Below are 18,947 nucleotides of genomic sequence, written 5' to 3'. Positions count from 1 at the left end.
TCATTCAACAGCCTAAAATTCAAGTACTTTTCAAGTCTTAGCGATACGTGAAATTGTGTTGTTTTGTATCCTTGTTATGTTGTTACGTATACACTACAAGCCAAGAACAGATTCGCAAACAATAGCTATCGTGAGCTATTGTTGGCCTTAAGTAAACCACCGGCTGCAGGTTTCAGCTAAAACTATTGTACAAATTTGTGCATTGACAACGCTGATTAACCCAGATATCTTAAATATTAAAATGCATCTTAGATTAATTTTAAATAGCACTGACACTAAATTAGTGAAGCGTGGTTTTCAAACATCAAATAAACGCAAAGACCAGATCCAGAACTTTTTCTTTTAAAAAAAAAAATATTCTGTACAGTCAAAACCCAATTGCTCGATATCCCTTGGCTCAAATTCCTCATTTGCTTGAACCTGATGTTAAGGACCGATTTTGTTTTACTCTATGTAAGTATTCCCGCTTGGATTGATATTGGAGAGGCTCAAAGTATTTTAGCCAGTCCCTGGGATATCGAGCCAATGGGTTTCGACTGTAGAATTTAAGCATGTTGTAGAAGAAATTGGCATAACTTCCTCTTTGCAAGTGAAAAACTAACATCACATGAGTTCTGCACATCATAATAAAATCAACAGTACACATAAACTTCTTAACCCTCTCGAAACAGGATTAAGCTAAACTCACTATTTTTGTATAGGTATAATATGTGCAATATTTACATTCTTAACGGTTTTTGAACTTCAAAAGGAAACTATCTTTATGCTAACCAAGATAAGCTATGGGGTTTTTTAACTAGTATTTTAAATAATTTTTTATTTCTTCAGCAAAAATCACGTCCATTTCATGAATTTAAATCAAACTGAAAATCTCTTTTTTTGTGACACAAAACACTCACACAGTTCATTGAAATCATTCTGATTGTGCCATACAAAAATATGAAGAAAAATAAAACAACAACAACATTTGCAATTAGATCAAAGTGAACTCAAGTCGGGGTTAGGTGCAATTTGCGAATACTCTACCTTCTTCCGACTCATCGTCAAATGCTGGCAAAGACATACAGAATAACATTGAAAAAAAATGAGAAGGAATAGCTAAAAAATAAAATGGTTAAGACAAAAAACATATCTTTAATGGACAGTTATTCGGAAAATGATGCTTTCACTACCTACAATTTAGCAAAGAATCATGTTGAAAATAGAGTTACAATTTTTTTATAATAAACAGTATAGAAAAATAAAATAAAACATAAACATTTTATCACATACACCGCATTATAATGATACAGTTTAGTTTAAACTTTATTTATTTTACACCATTTGTGTAGAAAGTTATATTTATTTATACTAAGTCACTCTCGTTGGCACGATTTTTTGCGGGAGTGTGGTTTGTTTGGGGGAAACAGGAGAACCCGGAGAAAACCCACTTTTCGGGCTCAGCGACATGCTGGTCGCCGAGCCAGACATTTATAGGATTTTCACCAGGTTCTCCATTTTCCACCAAAATACCTCACATGCACCCGGGCCGGGAATTGAACCAAGGTCGCCTTGGTATGAAGTGAGAGCCCTAAGCGGAGAATTTCCAGTTGATGATATAGTTTATAGTAGTGTACTAAGATATCCCATTCCTGCTATTTTGCTTAGTGGCTTTTCAACATTTATACATCGAAAACGCAGACATGCACCAACTCTAGGCAAAACACGACATAATAATTTGCAAACGTTGAAGCTAGCAGCTATAAATTTGTTTCACCATCTATACAATTTCGCCTCGGAAGACTTATACAACAAAAAATTGCAATAGCTGAATTCAAATCAGTTAGAGATATCACAGAGATAAACATATAGAAAAAGAAAAGTGGAAACAAATTGAATGTGATGCATCTTTGTAGAAAAGTGTCCAAATAGTAAGATACCAAGTAGAAATACAAGTGGTTTAAGTATTTGTGTAAAGGTAACAAGATCTGATGATAGTAGCATTTGCAGATAAACCACTCTCAATGAGTTGAAATAGTTGAGAAGATACATAAACTGACTTCTGAAGTGCTCACCGATCATTTTAAAGCTGTCCTCCACCTCAACATCCAGTTTTTCCTTCAGATCGTGCCTGAACACCGCCCGAAACACATCGAAGAACCAGGCGGGGCGGAGAATGACCACCCCCTTCATTGCGGGATTGTTGGCAAACCACAGAGCCTGAAAAAATCAGATAAAAAACAAAGTAATGCAATCTGTTTAAAATTGGAACAAGTGAAAAAAAAGGTTGTAAGGATGAAAAAGGAACCCTAATTGATTTAAATAATCATTTGGGAAGCAAGCAACTTGAACAATAGTGAGTCCCTTTGGCAACTGAAGACTTTTTTTAAAGATCTGTTATGGGCAGACAGGGGAAAAAAAAAATTCCAAAATATAAAAAAATGTTTTCCTGAAAACCCAACAGGGACCTACCCGATAAATAACCTTGGGCTGAAACGTCCATGATAGAAATGTTACCAACCAGTTTTCTTTCGGTATGTTTTTGTATCGTTAAAATAAAAACAGCTACAAACATGATTAAATTTGAACTGTCCATCTTGGCCACCAGCCAAAACTCTGTATCCCATACCTTGCCAGTCTCGTGGAGATATTGCACTATGGTACTGACAAGGTGCTTCATGCCAAACTTGGCGCCAATTTCCTCCTTCAGCTGGTCGAACTTCACCATCGGAACAACCATTGTGTTTCCCTTCTCCTCCAAGAACGATTCCACGTCCAGCCAAAATGTCGGGATCACCCGTAATACATTAGGGAATTGTCGGGAGTCATTCGACAGCATCTCAATTGAAGCGGCAACCGTTTCATAACCTGTCAAAATTAAAAAAATGTATTTAAATTTTCCTTTATCACAATTCCACGAGTCACATTCAAAAATAAACTAGAACTCTTTTTCATCGAGACTTCAAAGAAGGCCACAAAAAAGGGTTGACCATATATTTTGCAAACCTAATAAATATTATATTATTATTATTGCATTTTAAGTTTTATATAATAGTTCTGAAACAATCTGTATTACAACTGAAACCCAAAAGCATTATAATCACACACTACATGTGCAATTCTATAGACAGGAGGGTGTTTGAAGTCAGTGAGGCAATTACCCCCCCCCCCCACCACCACCACGCGCACACACACACACACACACACTTTTAAAGACAATAAAGATACAGCAGTTACACAAAACAGTGTATGAAGTAAGTATCACAATAACCCCCTTATTTGCCCCCCCCCCACGCCCCCCAAAAAGCCCCTCCCCCAAAAATACAAAATACAGCAATTAGACAAACAGTGCATGAAGTACCACAATTACCCCCTACCAAACCCCCTTCCTGGACCTCCTGAAAAAAACACAAGAAGAAACAAAGAATACCATAGGTTTCAGTACATCACAGACCTGTATTTTTGGCAGCGCTCGTGATAATGACCTCACTCTGGACTATAAACTTCTCTTGTAGAAGTAGCGAGTAAGCATTCAGTTGGGCGGAAAGGGTTTGGGAGATATGGGGCTTCTCAGTGATGACGTCAATACGCCGTTGGACTATCTGACGTTGTCTTTCCGCATGTGCTTGCAGCTTTGCCTTGACCTCGTTACATACCTGCATATTTAAGAGAACTTATACACATATATATATATATATATATATATATATATATATATATATATATATATATATATATATATATATAGGTTGAACAGTCGAAACTGCTCGATATCCCAGGGACCGGCAAAATTACTTCAAGCCTCATGAATACCAGAGCCAAGTGGGAATGCTTACATAGAGTAAAAAATAAGGTCCAAAACATCCGGTATAAACCATAGAGGAAACTGAGCCAAATTTAGCGATATTTAGCCAACAGGTTTTATCTGAATATATTATACAAGTTAGACTTTTAAAGATTCATTTTAAAGTAAGTTGACCAGGATTGTAATAGCAGTCTCATGAAGAGTGCCAATACTGAACATGTGCATTTTATAGTGAAAACTATGTTTTCAATCATAGATATATAAGAATAACCAATATCAGAGCGGTATGTCTTTAGACACTGTTTTCTCCCACCTCAGATAAGAAGTTCCAAAAACTTGGCCATCCTGGAAATTCTTATCTTGCCCAAGGGCAATTTAGATAAAACAAGTACTGTATGGAACTCCTTTTTTATTGTCATCACACAATTACCTCCCTTGTTGAAGACGGTCGTCTAGCATCATGAAAACCTTATCTTGTGGCAATATTTCAAATGAAAATTAAATATTTCTCACTTTGAATGTCATCATAAAAACATTTTTCGCGCTCCTTTCAAGAATAATGCTGCCCTCTCCTCAAAACTATTTAAAGAACAATTTGCTTATGTAATTACATTCTCTGAATCACTGCATGCATATCCATGACAATCACGAATTATCACATATGTATACGCACTGTTTTTACTACGCATTAAAGAGTTCCAGTGAAAAAAAAACATTTTTTACTACATTTTGTTTAACTGAGGTGGGAGCAAAAGCATTTAACATAGCCGCTCGTGCATGATAGCTTCATCCCAACCCTCATGCAGGGTATTCTGCGAAAACAAGGTTGGGTTGGGATGAAAGAAATAAAACACCAACAAAACTCTTGACCATGGAAGATACTAATTATAGGTTCCATGATAATTGTCCGAAAACGTATACCAAACCTGTTTAATCTTTTCTTTCTTCAGCTTATCGGCATGAGTTCCAACGAGCAGAACACACAGTTTGTTAGTTTTTGCAATCATCCAATCAAACCAAGAGCTGATCACTTCCTCAAAATGCTCACTCCTGTAAGAATGCATGTTGAAAGTCAAAATTGCTATCGCTGGTTGTTCAAAGAACATATAATGCGGAAAGAGGTAAAATGGATGGCCACAGAAGTCCCATATAGTCATGTTCAGGGTCCGCTTGCCGGAGCTACTGGCCGTGGAAGAATTATCGTCAGCAATGACGTCATCGCTTTCTTGTACACCGTTCAAGACCTGAGTCGGTAAATGCTTTGTCTGTTTTGAGTGTTGCTTTTGATTTGGGTTATTTTGCTCAATAGTTGGTGTCCGTCGGCCAGATTTTGACCCTGAAGCCGCTGACGTCACTTTTGCCGAGGTTTGCGGTTTTTTGGATGCTGACAAAGAGATGGGAGGTGGGGGTTCATTCTCAGGAACGTCTTCAATGTTCATGTCGCTGACCTCGATGCCCGCAGATTTCTCATACATCTCCTCTGATAGGCGGGGTTGGCCGTCGGCAAACGTTTGAACAAAGCTGGTCTTTCCACTCTTAGGTGCACCCAGTACCAGGATCTGTGAAACAGCATAGTTTAAAAATAATTTGAATTATTAAAGGTACAATAAAAACAAATAAAACAACAACATTTACAAAAGAAAACATTATTTGTCAGAGTATTATTCTTTAAATAATAAAATGCTATAAATATTGTTTTTTTTTTCATTTATAGCTACGAGGACACAAATTCTCCAGTGAAAAAAGTGCCAAAATATCGCTTATATCTTTTTACCTATACACAGATCATAAGCTTTTCTTTCATTTTCATCATTGAAGCCAAATGAGTTGAACATGATCATGCATGAAAATAATTAAACTTTTTCCATCAAATAACTGAATATTGTGCATTAAGTGTTGATTTTATTGAGAAATCATCAAGCTATACACCGGTATATATTACTAGAACTTTTAAACATGGGATTCATTGTTAACAATATAAGCGACATTACATCAAATGTAAAAATGGTAGGTAAATTTTGGACGTAAATTGAAGTTTATCATTATTCAACTGAATTTAATACGTTACTCTAGAACTTTGTTTGGGGGGATATTTCGTTCATTGTCCGCACCATGTATAAAATATCTAAATTTTAACATTTCCACCGAGACCTAATGTTTGTAGCTTATAAAGGTGTTTATGCTATCTGCTGGTTTGTAGATATTTATAAGTGAAATAAAAATGAAATTTTACTGTTCCAATATTTCAATTTATATTTCAATTTGTAAGGTGTTGTTTTTTTCAATAAAGTCCATTAGAAAATAAAGTTTTTTTGGAAATAAAATATGTAATTATTTCAGATGGGCAAGTGACATTCTTAAATCATAAAAAAATAATAAAGTCTAGTAAGGAAATGACTCTCAAGACATTTTACGAATACCAGACAAGGGTGGTTATATAGTGTACGCATACAAATGTCCTAATTACCATTGTTTTTCTCACAAATTGTGCCCAAAATGAAGAAATTCATATTTTGGACACATACAATTACCTAATTACCTGTGGTCAAAATCTGAAAAAGAGCATAAATACCTTAACACCTTGGTACATTTTCGTATTGAGCTCTGTTTCCTGGAAGAACCGCATCATTGACTTAAGCCCGCTCTCGCACACATCCATTGGTGGGAAAGTGAGGGGGTTCCCCTCCACTGACAATTCCTTTCCGGGGCCCATTTCTACTTTCTTCATTTTTGAATAATCAAGCGTCTTTAATCGATTAGAGGACAAGTCAAGCTTCTGTGAGATCGTGAGTAAATGCCCCGGAAATTTGTTGATCATATTATTTGATAGGTCAATTTCAGATATACAGTGACAATGCTGCGGATTCATATTGAATACCGGTATTTTTGATATCTGATTTTGACTGGCTTTGAAAGATTCAAGATTTTTGAGCTGGAAAATGTCTGTTGGAAGAACTGAGATTTTGTTTTTGGAGATATTAAGTTCTTTGAGGTTTTTCAGAAACCGAACATCTAAACCAACTTCTCGTATGGTATTGTGACTACAGTCTAATATTTCTAACTTTCTCATGTGAGTGACTTCCTTGAACACCTGTGAAAATTTGTTATGATCTAACATCAACACCTGCATTTTCTTGAGTTTTTCAATGCCCTTTAAACTGTCCACATTGTTATAACTGATACTCAGCCGCGACAGATTTTTCAGCTTCTTAAGTGCAGTCGGCATTTTAGTAAATTTGTTGTTACTGAGGTTAAGTTCCACTAAATGTTCAAGCTTCTTGAATGCCTCCGGTAATGAAGCGTCCCCTAGTTGGTTTTCACTAAGGTCCAGTTTTTCGAGAAGTAACATTCGCTGAACGACACCGTCACTGAGTTGATTCATCTTCAGACCGTTGACGATCAGGATCCTTGCATTTTTTGACTGGTTTTCAACATTTTCCAGCGTTTCCTGAAAGAACAAATAGAATTTATCAAAATATGCAATCTTTAACTTTACAGATCCTTAGGGAGGGGGAGGGGGTGGGAGGGGTCAATAAAAGTCCGAATAAATTTCTAATAAATTTCTATCATAAATTGAAATTATCTCAGTGACATAGTTTCATTATGTTGCTTTATTTGAGTGAACTGTACTCCAGCAAGTATTGAAAATGAACACAAAGTTGAGGAAAATAAAAACAATTAGTGTGTTCCCAGTCACGTTTACACAGATTTAAAATTATTCAAGTCATCACTTAAATCCTTCATTGAAACGACCCCAAGAAAATAGGTTGCAATATCATTCATATATTGGTGATTTCTACATATATATTTATATATGTATGATTGTATCATTATATCCCATTTTCTTCACCAACTCTGACATATACTACCACCTATGGTCCTGAATATGTAAAATACAAGTAGTTTTAAGGTTTATTAAATCAGGAACTCGTATATTATGAGCATGAAATAAGTTTGATTCTAGGTTTTTAGAGAATGCAAAATTCAAAGCTCAAAACAAACTTTAATATCGGAAATGATCGGAAATGATAGAGAGCTTGCTACTTTGAAATCAAGTGATATGGTTTAAAAGCTTTAAAACTAGTCAATTAATTTTGTCTTCACAGCTATAGATAACAGTCATATTATTGGCGTAAAATGCTTTAAGATGCACCGATTAATATATCATGTCTGTTCAAATATCGGTATGAACACGAATTGTTATAAGGGAGAACCATTACTACAATCAATTGACAACCATTTTGGGAACAGCCCTTTTGACGAAAACCAAAGATACACTAAACTGATGTAGAATCCCTTTAACTCCAATGCAGTTATTTCCCTTGACGAGCGTTGTGTTTTATAATGCAAAGGGAAGGAAGCCCTGCCCTGTGTTTTGATCAATTTACTATATGCTTTTAGGATCAATCCTATCATGTATGCATAATACATGCATGTTTGCATTTTAATGTGTAAAACAGTGTTAGAGGATTTTACCAATTACATAACTCTTTAAGGGCATGCAATACACATGAAGTCAAAAGTTAACTATAAGCTCTGCACAGTCCTTCAGATAGTTTAAAATTCCTCCCTAGGATGTTTTTTTGTTTTGATTTTTTCTTTCTTGAATTGCCAAGCTTGACAATCTGTTTATTATTATTCCAAATAATCACATAGACAAAAAAGTATCAATATACATAGTTTACATGTAGTATCTAGAAATTACATACATGTATGAATAATATCTTTAGTACATTTCACAAAATCATTCAAAAACAAGATGACACATTTTTGTTTGAATAATGACTTTGGAGAAGTTAGATCATGGTACAAATAATTTAAGATATTAAAATAAACTGATCTTTGTTCGCTTACAAAATATGTCTTATAGATATGTCCTCCCTACGATGTTACTAAATGTATTAACTAGGAATGCCTCTAAAATTTCATGACAAATATTAAATGAGAATATATGTCTCTGTTTCAAGGTCATTTGCTACCTCAACTCCTATAAAATTGTACTTGTTTTTATATAGTTCCCATAAAAGTATTCAAATGAGGGCATAAAAACAACATGACAACCATCTGACAGACCTGACTGGTTTTGTCAATGCATTCTTGGACATGAATGAGATTGTGGATTTATTTCATGCACTGCATCATAACTTCGAACAATCTTAACTGCCAATAATGATCTGCATATCTGGCTTATTCTATGTACAATTTAAAGGCACTCGTTCACATAAGATTGGGTCAAACTATAAAAATGTGAATAAAATGGTCATTTAAAAGATAAACCATTATCAACTGTTCAAATAAATAAGCTCTTTTGGAGAAAATCATTAAAAAGGTGACAGAAAACGCGAAATACAGAAAACGCAATATTTCGTTAAAAAAACGTGATTAATAATTGATTTATTTTCGGCTTTGATTTACAATTTTCTGTTCAAGTGATCATCTGCCAATTACGGTGGCAAAAAAGTGACATTTGCATTTTTATTTTATTTTTGTTTTTCATACTTATTTTTTTTGTTTTTCATACGTATTTTTTTTGTTTCTCGTACAATTTTTTTTTTTTTAGTTTTGCATACATATTTTAGTTTAGTTTTGCATACATATTTTATTTTAGTTTTTCGTACATATTTTATTTTAGTTTTGCATACATATTTTATTTTAGTTTTGCATACATATTTTATTTTAGTTTTGCATACATATTTTATTTTGATTGTTTTTAGCCAATCAAAACAGCCGTTACATCTTATAGTAATAGGTATCTCCCATAGTATAAATCACGCCATTTCCTTGTTCAAAATGGATGATGAAAGAGATTTACTGATATCTCAATATTTTCGCGAAGGGCTAAGGTATAGAGATATTATGCATGTATTGTACGAACTTCACGGAATCTCCGTAAGCTTGCATCATTTGCATAGAATACTTAGATCGTTAGCATTGAGAAGAGACTACAGCGATTCTGGAAGGGTTGTTGACTTTGTCATGAGCGCGGTCCAGCAGAATAGCCATGGTTATCGAATAATGCGACAACGCTGTCTGGAAAGTGGATTGAGAACACGCATGCAAGATGTGGCTGCTATTTTGAGGATTTGTGATCCTGATGGTAAGCCTTGGTATATTAAGATAATGATCATGCTGAACATATACAATCAGTTTATTTCATGAATATGTACCACTTAAACCCACCCCCTGAGAATAGCGGGGGGGCATTGACTTTAAACCAAGCCGACCTCTGGTAAAATCTTCGCCCTGCGGGGGATACGCAGTTAATAACATTACTGCCTTATGCCCCGGAACAGCGCAACGTCAAAACACGATTCTTTTTTAACCCGCACTCCCCCGGGGGTGAGGGTGGTGGTTACAAATGACTGGTGTATTACAATAATGCACAATAAAAGATCTAATTAGGTCCTTATAATCCCACTGCTTTAGAAAAAATGCTTAAAGCTTTGAAGGATTTTTATGAAACTTGGATCAATTGTTCACCACATCCAGATAATGTGCAGAACTTATACGCGAGGTTTGCCGGCTAAAGGTTAGGGTCACACCTCGAGGTCAAAGGTTTGAGACTTGAATTTCATGTCTGCTCCTTATCTCCTAAGTCCCGTGAAGGATTTTCATGCACCTTGTGTCAAATGTAAAACACATCAAGACGATATGCAGAACCTATGTTACAGCTGTTAAAACAATCGCCACATCAGAATCGCAATGCTTTGATCTAGTTCTCTTCTTGTGTGTGAATCTTTTACAAGCTGAATATAGTGTATTGAATTTTTTGCAGGTGTTGAGCATCGCACTGCCAGACGGTTCAACAGAAGGTCCTACTATGTGCCGAGGCCAAATTTTATTTGGCATATCGATGGATATGACAAATTGAAACCGTACGGACTCTGCATTCATGGTTGTATGTGGAATCTCCAGAAAAGTTATGTGGTTGAATATTTACAACACAAATAACAATCCACGTATTATAACGGGGTACTTTGTCGAGACTTTGGAAAAATATGGGGGTACCGCTCGTGTTATCAAAGGTGATTTTGGGACAGAAAACGTAATTTATACTATGGGAGATAACTATTACTATAAGATTAACGGCTGTTTTGATTGGCTAAAAAATATGTACGAAAAACTAAAATAAATTATGCAAGCAAAACTAAAATAAAATATGTATGCAAAACTAAAATAAAATATGTATGCAAAACTAAAATAAAATATGTATGCAAAACTAAAATAAAATATGTACGAAAAACAAAAAAATACGTATGAAAAACAAAAAAAATAAGTATGAAAAACAAAAAAACTAAAAAATTGCAAATGTCACTTTTATGCCACCGTAGCCAGTTGCTGTCTTGTTTTATTTATAAAAGTAAGTAAAAAATTAATCAATTTCACCACAGCTTTAAAAAAAACATACATGAAATATTAAGGGTCCCTTTAAGTCATTATAGCTTATAAAGTTATCAACCTATCAATAAATATAAGTACGTCATGCATTCTATGACAAAGCACTTCATCCATTCAATATTAGGCTAATGGATTTGTATTAGTTGGCTGGCTTATCAGTTAAATCTTCAGATATTAAATTCCTATTACAGTCTACATCTCAACAAGGATATGACATGTTTGGCAGGAAGATTTGATTGTAAGAATAAAATAAAGTTTTAAAAGTTCATTGGGGTTGTTTCGTAGCATTTATATTTCTAACATTGGGCCGATAGTTCAACTAAAACTTTGTTTAAGTTAAGGTCATCATTTCAACTTGATAATGCTCTGGAAGTTTTAAAGATTATAACAGTTGTGATCTGTACTAATAAAACTAGATAAAAAAAGTTTTCAGACAACTGTTTCAGCTGTACTTGTTTATTTTCAAATATGAGGGCACATCGTTAGATATTTCATTTTTAAAAGTTAACAATGATATCGTTAATCCACTGTCGTTAACTTTAACAAAGTTCTTAACAATTGAACCATTGTCATTTAATCTCTTTATTGGTTTATGGATCCATTTAATTCTTACTTATGAAATTTCTCTTTTCTTAAGTAAGTCTTACTTTTATGATCTTCTGTTATAAAGCTTCAAAGACTGACATACAATTAATTGAAATAAAACGTTCGGCTGAGGTCATATTCTATTGGAAATGTGCTCAAAAGGGCATTCATTCAAATTTAATTGAATCATTTTTTTTTCCTTTTCGGATTGAAAATATTAGAACATCGTATTTGATGTATTGATGTATCAAATACAATTGACAATACAGAATGTATGTAAAGCATTAAATCAATGCAACGCCAGATATTTATTTGATGGCAATTTTTAGAAAAAAAGCCGAACATGATTGGATTGTTAATCATTTTTTCAAACTTTGGACTGGTTGACAGTCCTAACCGCAATAACATATTTTCAAAAGACTTTGGCGAACTCTGTGTGGTTAATTGCTGATCAACTGAAACTGAGTATGTGCCATTAGTTTGATCATATCCTGTTCATTTACCCAGATCCGCCCCTCATTCCTAGGCACCTGTACTGATTCTACCCGAATCCAGATCCACTCTTCTACCACCCTTTCATAAAATGTTTTAATGACTTCACATTGGAACTGAATGACTCTTTATGAAACCAAGGCTCGGCAAGCTTGGACAGCGAAATGCCAAGTGCAGGGCAAAAATGTGCCAAATGCAGAGTAAAAATGAGCCCAGTAGCAGGGTGAAAAATACGCAGTATAATTACTTCGCTTAATTTCTCCGTCACTTGGCACATTTTTGATCTGCCATGAGGGTTTTATGCGCATTTGCCCATTTTCGCTTATCACTATGAAAAGGCAAAAACACAAAATTGCAGAAATCAGGCTGCCAACTTATTAATACTACATAATTTAAACTGTATTGACTTTATATCTCTGTTAACAAAGGTGTTATAGTCAGTTGATTTTAATATCAAAAAATAGTTTACTAAATATAAGAAGAAATTTTAAAAGAATCCCACAAACCTCTGACGTATCGAACAGTCTGATGGCTGTTGTACGTTCACTGCGGGCACTTGGCATGCGCTCAGGATGCATATGGCGCGCGCCCTGGAATCCCACGTGCGCCATGGTGGGGCCGTTGTACACGGGGATCTCTTTAACTGGCTTCCGACGCCGAGTGGCTGCCGTTGCCGACATTTAGTAGATACAGAAGAGAGAGGGTGTTTTGAAGGGTGGTTGTCGTTGTTTTTCGCTGTATGTTCTAGCTTCTCTGGCCATTCTGTTGTCGATTAGTAGATGTTCCCTGAAACAAATAAAACTAATATAAAAAACACATCACAAAGTGCATACAACATTCCCTACAGATTTCAAATATGTCCCATTCACAATGCAGAGTGCACATTATATTCCCTCAGAATTAAAATGCATCACAAAGTGCATCTTACGTTCCCTTAAGATTTCAAATAATTGACACATTACAAGGTGCACATGACATTTCCGTCAGATCTAAAACACAGGGCATCACAACTGGTGCACTTACTTTCACTCAGAATTAAAATGAGATGATTTGCAAAGTGCAAATTACATTCCATTCAGGTTTAAAACAAGATGCATTACGAAGTCCCTTCAGATTTAAGATACACTTATGCTTCACAGCTTAAGGGCAAATTTAACATTCCCTTAAGACTTTAAATTTGAAGCATCAATAAATGCATACTTAATCCTGATGCTCACAAAAAATCGCACAGGAATACTTCAAGTATATAAAGGTATCAGGTATGAATGCAAAAAGCATAAACATTTCAGTTAAGTGTATGCTTGACATTAGTGTCCTGATGATTAAAATGAGAAGGTATGAATTAAGTATTTCCGAGCATTGAGCTATCTTATTCTCCACAAATCTACAAATTAAATAGCAAAAATCAGTCAATTGATGTTATAAACTATGTCATAGAGTAGTTTAACATTCCAATACTTTCATTGAAAACTGGGCATATCAATTCACCAAATCAAATCCATTTTATGGGTCAGTTCCAAATTGGCATATCAGTGCGCCATTTCAGCCTGTTATCACATTACATATACGGTTTCATAGAATGGCTTATACGTAAAGTACACACTACCCCTCTGATTTCTATTGTATGCCTTGAAAGATCTTGAACTTGTACTTCAATTTTTGCACGCGATAATTGATCACCAGAAAAAAGTCATGTTTTATTTAAATCACAGACAATGTTGACCATAACATCAACACCATGAATTTGCCATTCTCTATTCAGGCACATCATGACTGTAGTTCATTTAAATATCTGTACTTTGTTTGAGGCCATCTGTAAAAGAAACACCTGATATTCGGAGAGAAAAACTGATATTTCACTTTTATATGTTATCACACAAAAACACAACTGAAAATTAATGAAAATATTTACAAATGTCATCTGGGCTGTCACTGGGATGACAAATAACCCAACACTCGACCTGGACACAGGAATAGGAATTGTAATTTATAACTTTGAAAAGGGGCCATAGCACAGTAAAACACTGGTGAATTGTAACCAAAGTCAAACTTGGCCTGTACTATTTTGGAGTAGTAAAATATGTTTACCAAATTTTAATAAAATTCCATGTACCTGTCATATGTTATGATTGACGACAGTCCTTTGTTGGGCAAATTCTTAGTTGAAAAGGGGCCAAAACTCTGTCAAAAATCAGTGGTTTGTAACCAAAGTCAATCTTGACCCTTATTTTATGGTTTTAAACATGACAATAATATTATTGTGTACCATACCAAAATGTTTTTAAAACCATCAACTCTTTCATGAGTAAAAATATTATTTGGACACTTGTGTGTTGGCAAATTATAAGTTGAAAAGGGGCAATAACTCTGTAAAAAATTGGTTGTTTGTAACCAAAGTGTAAACTTGATCTTTATTTTAAATTTAAATCATACGACCCCTTGATGAGTAAATTTGTCCGGACAACACCAACCAAATGACCGGCTAACAAGGCCATTCCTAATTATACCCCCCCCACCACACCCCCACCCCCATCTACCACCCATGTCCAAATGATTGTACATGGACGCATTTTTTATGATTTTTTATATCGCAAATCCGTTAAGAGAATAGAAGAATCACGTTTTGAATGTTTATTGTTTTAGACTACCTCCCCCCACAGCCCGCCACCACCAGAAATGCATGCCTTGTTTAAATGTTCCAACTAGGCCATAGATTTTAAAGCTTATAAATAATATCTTGAACCACTGTTTCTAAAATGAACTGGAATGATTGAAATACCATGTTTATGTCTGATTATATTATTTTTTTTAACTTAAGTCTAGAACTGAAATGATTGAAATACCATGTTTATGTCTGATTATACTAAAAAAAATTAACTTAAGTCTATTTGGTCTTTGTTTGACACTTATATGCTATCAAAAAAAAAGTGATAAATTTTCCAATACATTTAATTCAAAGCTTTTACGGCCCTCCAATTTCAGCAATTGTTAACTTAAAACACATTCACTTGTATCCTGACAGAATGACAATTTTTTATTTTGTTTTGAAATACAAGGTTTTCTTTATCATTTTCCTGAACTTACTGCAACATAATATTGCTAAGTGAATAAGTGTGGTATCATGTTCAGATATTGATATCATATGTTCGTAATTTTAGCTTCATCATTATATAAATGTGCTTTTCAACACAAACTTCAAGTATTGGCACTTTATTTGAAATATTAAATTTTTCTCCATTGCAGTATATGAATGTCTCCAAAATATACCCAAGGGGCAGATTTGGCTATGATTGTCTAAATTATTAATTAATTTCAGTAAAGTATAAAGCAGCTTTGCATCGTTTCTTTAACAGATCAAAATATGTTCTGACTCAGTTATTGCAGGAAATCTCTGCAAAGTTTGGGTAGTATAATCATTATTATGGAATGAAGAGGTTAAGTAAAAACTTTAAAATATTTTGTTAAAACCCTCTAACCTTAATAACCACTAACTGTAGCAAAGTTTGAGTAGTATAATTTATTATATGGAATCATAATTTTAGTAAAACTTTAAAATGTTTTGTTACAATGAAAACAAGGTGGAAAAAGAAAAGCAGCGACCATGGACCGCCATGGAAGATGTATCCCAACACTTGTTTCGTATTTTTGGTAAACCTTGTTTCTGTTATTAATATCCTGCACTCACTGGTTGGGATCAAATTTTTCCCACTCGCACCAATCGAAGATACGTTTTAGATTAGTTTAGTTTAAACTTGTTTATTTTACAACGATTGTGAAACAAGTTATTGCAACATTAAATCAATCACTCTTGTTAGCATGAAGAGTGTGGTCTTGTGTAAATGTGGGTGAAACCGGAATACCTGGAGGAAACCCACATGTCTGGCTTGGTGACCAAAAACCAAACTCACATGTATGCCCCCAGGCCGGAATTGAACCTTGGTATCCTAGGTGAGAAGCGAGTGCACTAAGATGTGTATTAACATCCTAGTCAATGCATAATTACGAACAGTCTCAAGTCTCGGACTCAGAAAATTATTTTATGCGGGGACAAAACATCATTTTTATTCCATTTCTCTTCCAAAAATATATGTAAATTGTAGAAAAACTTATATAATTTAGCAAAGTTCACTATCCATGCTTTGCTAGAAGGAAAGTATCAAAGAAATGAAGATTTGCAAATTTGAGTTTTGCGTCTTGAGTCTGAACTCGGAATTAAGACTTTGTGTAGTCACTGCCCTGGGAAAGGCAGTTATAATCTACAACTTTGGTGCCCCGAATATGACTTGCCGTTGACCCAGAGGGATTAAAACCCACTAACCTTAATATCCACTAATCCTATCAAAATCTTAGACATCGATTAACATGTGTTAAACTTACAAAATAATTATCATAATCCTAAAAACACAGTTGAAATGCAGTTCATTTTGCTATGAAAGTCACCTTTCAGTTAGATTGTATTTACCTTTAAATTCTATAAAATAAATAAATATATATTCAATTTTATTGAAGAAAAAAGTTTACACCAAGGGTCTCTGATCATCACCAATGAGAATATGGTATCTTTTAAAAATGTATACGAAATAATAATAAAATATTATCCTTCATAAACGGGGTTATCAATTAAAAGCTACCTGTACGTGGGCACAAATTCCCATGAAGGTAAAAAAGCGCCAAATATCGCTAAACTTTTTATCTGTACACAAAGCATAGGCTTTTTTTTGGTTTGATCATTAAAGACAAATGAGTTAAACATGATAATGCTTTTAAATGATAATTCATTTCTTTTGTGCATCAATCATGTGTTTACCTTTATTGCCCCCATATTAAAACTGCACTCTCTCAGATTGAACGTTTTATTTGTTGTCTTGAAAAGAGCAAATTATTGCGTAAATATCTGCAAACCAATGATATAAGATTGCTGACAAAAAATCAGATCATAGATTTTCATATTTCTGTATGAAAAATTAATGTTTTATGGCTTAAACCGTTACTCACGGTTTAAGAAAAATGCATAAAACATCAATTTTTGAACTTAAATATAAAAATCTGTGATCTAATTTTTTGTCAGCAGTCTTATATCACTGGTTTCCATGGATTTTTCGCAAAAATTGGCTTGTTTGAAGACAAAAAAATAAAAAAGTGGTCAAAACGTTTCATCTGTGAGAGTTCAGCTTTAGTATAGCATGGTTCAATAATATATATCTTCGTTTTTAGCTTGTCACAAAAAAAGTATACTTATTGTCATAGAGTTGGTGTCATTAGCTTTGTCAGTGTTGTTTCTGCCAATGTGCAAAACCTTGATAGCCATTACTCATTAACCATTCAATGCAATTAAATGAAACTTGGTACATATGTTGTCAGAGACATTATGTATTTGTACAGCAAGGCCCATAACTCTGGCTTAAATAACTGCCCTGCTATACCCATTGTTCAACTTAAAAAACAGACGAGCATTCTTAGAGTTCACTTTAAGACGCTCTTGTTTAATAGTTAGTAGTAAATGTTAGCTTTGTATGCAAAATGTTCAGTGAAAGCAATTCAACATATCATTTCTTGATTTAGAGTTGAGCTTATCATTTAGATTTAGAATTGTTTCTGTAAACAGAACTACCGCCAAGATATTATCAAACATTAAAACGTTTCTGAATCGAATAAATCTCCTTTCAATATTTATAAGGTGAATGTTTTTGTTTCATTTCTTGTGCTCAATAGCAAGCTGTTGCATAATTCTTCAGTGTCAAAATACGATATAATCATCAAAGAACTTTCGTATCATAGATGAAACTATATAGACAAGTATACAAACGCATATTGACAGGGCAAATAAAATGTGAATGTTTCAAGGTTTGTGCTATTATTCTCAAACTAAATAAGTGCATTGGTACACAAATGTACGCCTTAAATTCAAGCTTAAAATTGGCCTTTCAAGAGTATATTTATTACTTCTAGAGAAAAGAAGACATGTAGCGCTGCCATGAATATAATCTAAACACATAATGAAAATCAGTTAGGTTTTTACATAGGGGTATATATAATTAGTGAAACCAGAATAGTTATGAAATACTTAACTAGATGTATTATGAGGTAGCAGTAATTGATTGTGAAAACAAATGTATATAATTATAAACAACACACATCACCATGTCTGTTGAAACTGCCACCTATAGATCTTGATCACATAAATAAAGCTGCAGTCTCGCAGACTGACTGTTTTTTGTTTGTTTTTTTGTCTTGGAATAAGCCAAAAAAGAAGTGTAAATGTCTTAAAACTAATGATACAAGACTCAGCTGACAAAAGATCAGGTTGCAGTTTTTCATATTTACGCTCGAAAATTGATGTTTTATGGCTAAATGCGTTACTAAACATTTTTTTCGGCAGTTTTCCAAACAATTAAGAGCTGTTCAATTGTGAGTTATCTTAGAAGACTAGCTACCTGTTTTGAAGACTGTCCATCTGTGAGAGTGCAGCTTTAAGTAAAGGAAAAAATGTCAGCTCATTTGCTGAATTGATAAAAGTTCATTTTATGAAATACGGTAATAAAAATCAGAAAGGTGTCAATAAAAATGATAAAAAAAATATTTTATCCTGTATTATCTAGGCGATTTCAGACAACAATGTTAGATCTATAAATATTTAGTTGGCCTGACTACAAACATAATATAACATCGTATGAATTGGACAGAAGAA

At 34.1% G+C, this 18,947-nt stretch overlaps 1 protein-coding gene across 9 annotated transcripts in view; it reads right to left on the bottom strand.

The window, feature by feature from the left end:
• LOC128219990 (malignant fibrous histiocytoma-amplified sequence 1-like) overlaps window positions 1-18,947 on the bottom strand; it is a 39,930-nt gene that overhangs the window by 14,991 nt on the left and 5,992 nt on the right. For 8 of the 9 annotated variants that reach the window (XM_052928207.1, XM_052928209.1, XM_052928206.1 and 5 more), the window contains exons 2-8: window positions 12,766-13,045; window positions 6,357-7,232; window positions 4,711-5,343; window positions 3,434-3,635; window positions 2,609-2,847; window positions 2,055-2,199; window positions 1,027-1,050 (exon numbers count right to left, since the gene is read on the bottom strand). In XM_052928207.1, the coding sequence (XP_052784167.1) occupies window positions 1,027-1,050; window positions 2,055-2,199; window positions 2,609-2,847; window positions 3,434-3,635; window positions 4,711-5,343; window positions 6,357-7,232; window positions 12,766-12,939 (2,293 nt within the window). In that variant the 5' untranslated portion in view covers window positions 12,940-13,045. The remainder of the gene's footprint in view (window positions 1-1,026; window positions 1,051-2,054; window positions 2,200-2,608; window positions 2,848-3,433; window positions 3,636-4,710; window positions 5,344-6,356; window positions 7,233-12,765; window positions 13,046-18,947) is intronic. The other variant, XM_052928211.1, reaches the window with a different exon arrangement.

The sequence above is a fragment of the Mya arenaria genome, chromosome 15, assembly GCF_026914265.1.
Source record: "Mya arenaria isolate MELC-2E11 chromosome 15, ASM2691426v1".
Classification (NCBI taxonomy): Eukaryota; Metazoa; Mollusca; class Bivalvia; order Myida; family Myidae; genus Mya; species Mya arenaria.
The sequence above is the reverse complement of the archived record's forward strand: the minus strand, read 5'-3'. Positions and strand labels throughout refer to the sequence as shown.